General features: G+C 38.2%; 1 protein-coding gene across 1 annotated transcript in view; it reads left to right on the top strand.

Moving 5' to 3' along the window:
• Positions 1 to 4,841: 4,841 nt before the first annotated feature.
• EFCAB3 (EF-hand calcium binding domain 3) overlaps positions 4,842 to 8,828 on the top strand; it is a 30,400-nt gene continuing 26,413 nt past the window's right edge. Inside the window, exon 1 of the mRNA XM_012802867.1 lies at positions 4,842 to 4,924. Within this exon, the coding sequence (XP_012658321.1) occupies positions 4,851 to 4,924 (74 nt within the window). The 5' untranslated portion in view covers positions 4,842 to 4,850. The remainder of the gene's footprint in view (positions 4,925 to 8,828) is intronic.

Below are 8,828 nucleotides of genomic sequence, written 5' to 3'. Positions count from 1 at the left end.
AAAAAAAAAAAAAAAAGAAGATAACGTTAGCAAAAATCTTCAAGACATTGGATTTGGCAATGTTTTTTTGGATATAATACCAAAAGCATGCACAGCAAAAGTAAAAATAGATAAATTAGACCACATCAAAATTTTTCCGTGCATCAAAGGACACAACCAACAAAGTGAAAAAGCAACTTATGGAATAGAAGCAAATACTTGCTAATCATGTGTTTTATAAGGAGTTAATATTCCTAATATGTGAATAATTGCTACAATTCAATTAAAAAAAACTCAAATTAAAAAGTAGAAAGACCTGAATAGACATTTCTTCAAGGAAGATACACAAGTTACCAAAAACCATATGAAAAAATGCTCAATAGCACAATCGTTAGGGAAATGCAAATCAAAACCACAAGGAGCTATCATCTTATACAGATCATATTGGCTATTGAAAATAACTAGTGTTGGCAAGGATGTGAAAAAATTGGAACCTTTGTGCACTGTTGATGGGAATGTAATAAGGTACAAATGCTATGGAAAACAGCATGATGGTTCTTCTAAAAATTTAAAATAGAATTGCTCTATGATCTAGTATTTCCACTTGTGGGTATATATATATATATACACACACATATATATCCAAAATAATTTAAATCAGGCAGGGTACAGTGGTTCATATCTGAAATCCTAGCACTTGGGAGGCCAAGGTAGATAGATTGCCTCAGTTCACTGGTCCAAGACCAGCCCGAGCCAGATCAAGACCCCATCTCTAAAAATAGCCAGGTGGCTCAGCTCCCGTAGCTCAGTGGTTAGGGCACCTGCCACATGCACCAGGTTGTGGGTTCAAACCAGCCTTGGCCTGCTATACAACAGTGACAATAATAACAACAAAATAGGCAGGTGCCTGTAGTCCCAGCTACTTGGGAGGCTGAGGCAAGATAATCACTTAAAGTCCAAGAGTGAGGTTGCTGTGAGCTGTGATGCCATAGCACTCTACCAAGGGTGATGAAATGAGACTCTGTCTCAAAAATATATATAAATAAATAAATAAAAATAGCCAGGTATTGTGGTGGGTACCTATAATCCCAGCTACTTGGGAGGCTAAGGCAAGAGAATCGCTTAAGCCCAAGAGTTTGGCTCAGTGCCCGTAGCACAGTGATTACAGCACTAGCCACATATAGCAAGGCTGGCGGGTTCCAACCCAGCCTGGGCCAGAGAAAACAACAATGACAACTACAACAAAAAGTAGTTGGGCATTGTGGTGGGCACCTGTAGTCCCAGATACTTGGAAGGCTGAGGCAAGAGAATTGCTGAAGCCCAAGAATTTGAGGTTGCTGTGAGCCATAATTCTACCCCGAGCAACAACTTGAGACTCCATCTCAAAAACAAAAAAAAAGAAAGAAAGAAAATGTGGTTTATATAACATATGATAGAATATTATTCATCCTTGAAAAGGAAAGAGATTGTGACACATGCTATATGATGGATGAACCTCAGGATATTATGCTACATAAAATAAGTCAGTCACAAAAAGACAAATAATGTATGGTTCCACTTTGATGAGTTATCTAGAGTAACCAAATTCATAGAAACAGAAAGTAGAATGGTGGTTTCCAGGGGCTAGCAGGAGGGGAAAATGTAGAATTGTTTTTTAATGAGTACAGAGTTTCAGTTTTGCAAAATGAAAAAGTTCTGTAGATTGGTTGACAACAATGGTGGTTAATATGATAAGTTTTAGCTCTGTGTATTTTACCACATTTAAAGATTTTTTAAGATAATGATTTAAGGCTGGGCACAGTGGCTCACACCTGTAATCCTAGCACTCTGAGAGGCTGAGGCAAGAGGATCACTTGAGCCCAAGAGTTTGAGGTTGCTATGAGCTGTGATGCCACCGCACTCTACCAAGGGTGACAAAGTATGACTCTTTGTCTCAAAAAAAATTTTTTTGATAGCCTTTAACATAGAAGCTCCTTAGTAAATATTCATTGAGTTAATTTGTATAATTTATAAATTAAACCTTTCCTCTCTTCCCCTTTATGTCCCCAAGCAGAAGGGGAGGCAGTGTACCAAGTTTGAAAAGACTAGGGTAAAGAAAAATTATGCTCATGATGAACAAACCTCATGAGCAGGAATAGGGAACTTCTAGAATTGCTGCTGCTAAGTAGAGCCCAGAGCAATTTTGGGGGCCCAACTACATAACTAGCTGATTCTTGGGTGCCAGAGGTATACTGTGCTTAGCCATAGTAGACTAAAGACACTCTTAACTCCTATGATAGAGAATTTACAATACCATTAGACATGTCATATCATGAATGCTGTGGCACCTGCTTAAAACTAGCAATTTTTTCTGTAATTGCTTCTGTTAAATCACTTTTCCCAATAATACTAAAGACTACAAGCCTGTTAGATTTTGGTTTCTTTACTCTCTTTCTAGACTTAAACAATTAATGGTGATTTTATTTTATTTTATTTTATTTTAAGACAGAGTCTCACTTTGTTGCCTGGGTAGAGTGCTATGCTGGACATCATCATACCTCATAGCAACCTCTAACTCTTGGGCTCAAGCGATCCCCTTTCCTTAGTTTTTCTATTTTTAGTAGAGATGGCGGTCTCACTCATGCTCAGTCTGGTCTCAAACTCCTGAACTCAAGCAACCTACCTGCCTCAGCCTCCCAGAGTACTAGGATTACAGGCATGAGCCACCATGCCCGGCCTAATGGTGACTCTTAATCATCATTCAGTCAAGGCACCTTGGTAAATGTTTTACTGAAACAATTTTCAATTCACTAATATTAACATGAAAACATATTAATGTAGAATTTAAAACAAAACTGTTCTTCTCCTTCCCTGAAATCTAGACAGTCAGTGTCCAAATATTCTGATGCTGTAATTCACATCCTTATATACCCCAGGGATGCTGAATAACCCACACTGAAAACACTTTAGCTCTAAGGCTAGAAGGAGCTTATGGGTCATTCTCTTCCTTGGCCTGAGCCTGAGCAGGGAATGAGGTCACAGTTGTATGATGGAACAAACCCTTTATTGGAGTCTTGATCTGATTGAAGCCCAGAAGTGGTAAGTAGCACAGCTTAAAAGTAAATAGCAGGATTCTATAAGATTCTATGCTGAGTCATTTTTTAAAAATTTATAATCTATGAGAGATTGAAGGTATTTTTTTAAAGTAATGATTATTTTGAGCCACAAGGATGATTTCACAGCACCTTTCAAGTGCCTAAATTGTTGACCTTCTCCAGAGTTCCCAGCTCTGTGGTAAGTTTCCAGATTTGGAGTGCTTATAATTGAATTGTTTAAAAACAACTGCTTTCCAGGCTCTGAGGGAGGACCTGGGAAAATTGATAAAATTCTAAGAGAGACTTTTTTCTTCATAGTTTAATAGTATTCAATTGTCCATTATTGTTAGTCAGCAATCTAGTTTTCTTGTCATTAACTACTTAATACACTCTACATTTTGGAGAGGTAACTGGAGAGATAAAACCAACAAAGTGGAAGGTCTGCCCACCCAGCTTCTGGTCCATAGGCCCTATTTTTCATACTATGCAAAAGTGGAAAGGGAGAATTAGGGGCCATAGTAGTTAGAGTCCATGCAGGATAGTCTTGGATAGTAAAACAGCATTATACTCCACCCCATTCCTACTTTTTAAAAAGACCAGTTAGTTCATAAGAAATGACAGGCCAGGGATGGGTCTCCCAGAAGGGAACCCTAGGAAAATCTATTTACCACCAGGTAGGAACCTAAGATATAAACAAGTAGATAAATAGTTTAGAAATGGTATAACATTTTATTCCTTGTCAATTGTGACTTGAAATAGTCTACTGATTTCATATATAAATTTTGTTTTCAAATAACTTTTTCCCTATAATCCTAGTACTTTTGGAGGCTGAGGTGGGTGGATTGGTTGAGCTTAGGAGTTCAAGACTAGCCTGAGCAAGAGCGGGACCCTGTCTCTACTAAAAATAGAAAAACTAGCCAAGCATTGTGGTGGGTGCCAGTAGTCTCACCTACTTGGGAGGCTGAGGCAAGAAAATTGCTTGAGCCCTTTGAGGTTGCTGTGAGCTAGGATGCTACCACACTCTACCCAGGGAGATAGAGTGAGATTCTGTCTCAAAAATACATAAATAAAAATAAAAATAAATAATTTTTACCACATATTTCTAGGATGCTTTATCTGTACCATGTATCTCATAGCACCATTTTGTAAGGTGTACAACTTGATGATTTGATATATGTATATATTGTGAAATAATCACCACAATGAAGCTAATTAACACATCCATCACCTCACAAAGTTACCATTTGTGAGTGTGGTTAACACTATTCTCTTACAAATTTTAAATACACAATACAGTATTGTGACCCATAGTCAGCATGCTATACATTAGACCTTCAGAACTTACACATCTTCAACTTTGTACCCTTGACCCACATCTTCCCATATCCCCCCTTCCTAACCCTAGTTAACCACCATTCTACTCTCTGCTTCTGTAAGTTTGAATACTTTAGATTCCATATATTAGTGAGATCATATAGTATTTGTCTTTCTGTGCCTGGTTTACTTCACCTAGCATTTATTTTTATACAGGATCAGTGTGATACCATTTGTAGGAGGACCAGTGGCGAGAAATTTTGCTAAGAGATCTGGGAAGAGTAAACAATAAAGTTGGATTCCACGTGGCCTTCTAACTGCACATGCCTCTAACTTGAAATTGCATATATTACTATTCTTTGAGGCCCTGGACTTTCAAACTCGAGGCCTTGAGTTGGAAAATTTACAAAAGAATATAAGAAATTAATCTGTGAGCAGATGATTAATTACATTTTCTGAATTCCAGACAAAGTCACTGACCGCATGGAAGTTTCAGAAATTAAAGGAAAGTTTAAGCTGAATCCTCTAACAAAAGTACCCACCTCCCACAGCAAGAGGTAGGTAATGAATGTATTAAAGTGGTATATAATAAAGAATTATTAAGATTATGAATATATTAAATCATACCCATAAAGACTATGATAAAACAATTAAAATGCTCTTCAAATATCTCTTCTGTAGCCTCAACCACATAGTGAGATGCTATGTCTACAAAATATTTTTTAGGCTGGGCACAGTGGCTCACACCTGTAATCCTAGCACTTTGGGAGGCTGAAACAGTTGGATTGCTTGAGTTTAGGAGATTGAGACCAGCCTGAGCAAAAGCGAGAACCTGTCTCTACTAAAAATACAAAAACTAGCCAGGTGTGGTGGTAGGTGCCCTGTAGTCCCAGCTACTTGGGAGGCTGAGGCAAGAGAATCAGTTAAACCCAGGAGTTTGAGGTTGCTGTGAGCTATGATACCATGGCACTCTACCCAGGATGTCAGAGTGAGACTCTGCTTCAAAAAACAAAACAAAACAAAAATGTAAATACATATATATATGTTTTTTAATTAGCCTGTAGTCCCAGCTACTTAGGAGATTAGGGCAGGAGGGTCACTTGAGCTTACAAGTTTGAGGTTACAGTGAGCTATGATCACACCAGTTGGGCAATAGAATAAGACCTTGTCTCTTTAAAAAAATCTATTATGTAATATGTTTGGTTATAAAACAAAACATCTGAATTTAAGAGAAAGATTTTTTTATGAGAAGAAAAAGATATATACACCCTTTTTGATTGGAGAAGCAAAGAGTTCTCCTTCCTATTTTCCCAAACTAGAATACCCTGGAGCACTAGAGGAGCTATCAGTTACACATTGAGATATTCTGAGTGCCAGTTTGAAAGGGGGGGAGAGAAATGAAAAGATTATAAATAAGACCTAAACCACCAAGCAAGTCAAAGTATAGAAAAGAGTCTTTAGGCTCGGAACCTGTGGCTTAGGCGGCTGGGGCACCAGCCACATACACCTAAGGTGGCGGGTTCGAATCCAGCCCAGACCCGTCAAACAACAATAATGGCTGCAACCAAAAAATGGCTGGGCGTAGTGGTGGGCACCTGTGGTCCCGGCTACTTAGGAGGCTGAGGCAGGAGACTCACTTGAGCCCAGGAGTTGGAGGTTGCTGTGAGCAGTGAGGCCATGACACTCTACCCAGGCTGACAGCTTGAGGCTCTGTCTCAAAAAAAAAAAAGAAAGAAAGAAAGAAAGAAAGAAAAGAGCCTTTATTTCAAATATGGCCAGTAAATGAAATCTGGTAAATTAGCCATGACAAACCCTAAGCTAAAAGTGGGAAAAGAGGTTTGCCTGTGACACTAACCATAGCTTTTTTTAGTCAGCTAATAACAAATTTCAATAAACAGTCAGTAATGACTAAAAGTGAGAGCCTGATCTATATTTTATCAGATCATAAGAAGGAAATCATATTTCCTTACCCACAATTATCCATGTAGTTTGCTAATTTGAAAGTACTTTTCCTAGTGTCCTTGACTATGCCACTCCAAAGAAACTGACTTGGGGGGGGCATATTTTATTTCTTTGCTTTTTTGGGGGGTTGTTGTTGTTGTTGAGACAGAGTCTCACCCCATGCCCCTGAGCAGAGTGCAGTGATGTCAGCTCACTGCAATCTCAGACTCAGGCTGTGGGCATCCTGTTGCCTCAGCCTCCGGAAGCTGCTGATTACAGGTGCTCACCACAGCACCCGGCTGGGTTTTTCCATTTTTTTCATGAGTTGGGGTCTTACTCTCAAACTCCTGAGCTCAAGCAATTCTCCCTCCTCATCCTCCCACGCTGCTGGGATTATAGGCATGAGCCGCTGTGCCTGGCTGTTACTGACTTATAAAGAGGGAAGAGGTTAAGAAAACCTTATCACAGCTGAAACTTTGACTTCACTTTCCCTCGCCCTACATTACAAGCTGTCTTTTGAAGTAGTTGAGTTCCTTGTCACTAAAAGTAGTTAAGCGAAAACTGAGTAATATCACATACTGAGGGAATTCCTACATTAGATGATAGGCTGAATACGGTGCATTCCTAATCTAAGATTCCTTAGTCATTTGAAACATTGCAAAATAAAGACTTTCTCCAATGTTTGATCCAAGATAAGGTTTGAAATTGTGGCAAGAGTATTCCTTTTAAAATGTACCTAAAAGCTTTACACTGCCTAGCCTTCTATTAGCCTCTGATTCTCCATCTACTGCATCTTTTATGTCATGCAAAAGAAATGCGTTTATATTTTGAAATAGAGATGGTCCCCATTTTAATAATGCCTCAGCTTAAGACTTTTTAACTTCTGGGGGCTTGGCACCTGTAGCACAGTTGTTACGGCACCAGCCACATAAACCAAGGGTGGCAGGTTCAAACCCTGCCTAGACCAGCTAAAAAAACAAACAAAAAAAACTTTTCAACTTCCAATACTATGAAAGCAGTATGCAATCAGTAGAAATTGTACTTCAGATATCTAAAAAACCATTCTGTTTTTCACTTTTAGCACAGTAATCAATAAATTACATAAGACATTCAATATTGTATTATAAAATAGGCTTTATGTTGGATGTTCTAGGCTAATGTCAGTATTCCAAGTACATTTAAGATAGTTTGGCAAAGTTACGATATTCAGTAGGTTAATCTGTATTAAACGTTATTTTTTGAGACAGAGTCTCAAGCTGTTGCCCTGGGTAGAGTGCCATATAGTCACAGCTCACAGCAACCTCCTGGTCTTAAGTGATTCTCTTGCCTCAGCTTCCCAAGTAGCTGGGACTAAAGGTGCCCGCCAAAACGCCCAGCTATTTTTTGTTGCAGTTGTCATTGTTGTTTAGCAGTCCTGGACCAGGTTTGAACCTGCCAGCCTCTGTGTATGTGGTTGGCACCATAACCATTGTGCTATGGGCGCCAAGCCTTAAATGCATTTTTAACCTGATATTTTCAACTTATGGTGGGCTTATTGAGATATAACCCTATCATGGATCAAGGAGCATCTGTACAACAAATATAAAATAACATGAGTAAAAGCAAAACAGAGTTTTCAGAAGTTCAAGTAGGTGATAAAGATGAAACACTAAATGAAGAAATCAATGTTAGTAAAAGCTGAGAAAATATGACAAATGAGATAAAATTTCCATGTTGAAAAGTTGAGAACAATGCATTTTGAGAGCTTATCACCTGCTTTTCTCACAGCCCCACTTTAAATATGAGTTGAATCTAGTAAAGAGGATACTAAGTTAATAAACCATAAGAATGTTTTTATTTAACTATGATTTTTAATATTTCTTCTAGTTTTACTTTTTGAACTTCCTTTTGTAAAACCACAAAAACTATAAGATTTCATTTTTAAAGCTTATTTTAGTTCTATGAGCATTAAAACTAAAAGCATTCTAAATAAAATAAATTTGTAACATTATAATTAAATTTTGCAACTAAATTACATTTACTTAAATGTATCAAAGTTTAAGTTACAATATTATAAGCAAACCCAGTTTTACACAACACATTTTTGTGTTCCCAAATTAATAAATGACTGCAGATCTATACAAAGCATCCCCGAGAGATTCATATTGTCCTTCCTTTTTTGGATTTTACTTTCCTGGGAAATGAAAGGTCACCCAGGTTTCCAAACTTTCCAGAATTATTCTATCTATTTTTATCTCTATCCTTATCTATAACTACAATTTGGTAATCAAAGTAGTAAAATGAGTCCAGGGCGTGGTGGCTCATGCCTGTAATCCTCCCAATCTGAGAGGCCAGGTGGGAGGATCCCTTGAGCTCAGGAGTTTGAGACCACCCTGAGAATGAACAAGACCCCCATCTCTACTAAAAATAGAAAAAAAATATCCAAGTATTGGCAGGCACCTATAGTCCCAGCTACATAGGAGGCTGAGGCAAGAGGATTACTTGAGCCCAAGAGTTTGAGGTTGCTGTGAGCTATGATGC

Source organism: Otolemur garnettii, unplaced genomic scaffold (assembly GCF_000181295.1).
Source record: "Otolemur garnettii isolate 467f Iridium unplaced genomic scaffold, OtoGar3 scaffold00018, whole genome shotgun sequence".
In the NCBI taxonomy this organism is placed as follows: Eukaryota; Metazoa; Chordata; class Mammalia; order Primates; family Galagidae; genus Otolemur; species Otolemur garnettii.
Note: the sequence above shows the minus strand (reverse complement) of the source record. Positions and strands in the feature narration are given on the sequence as shown.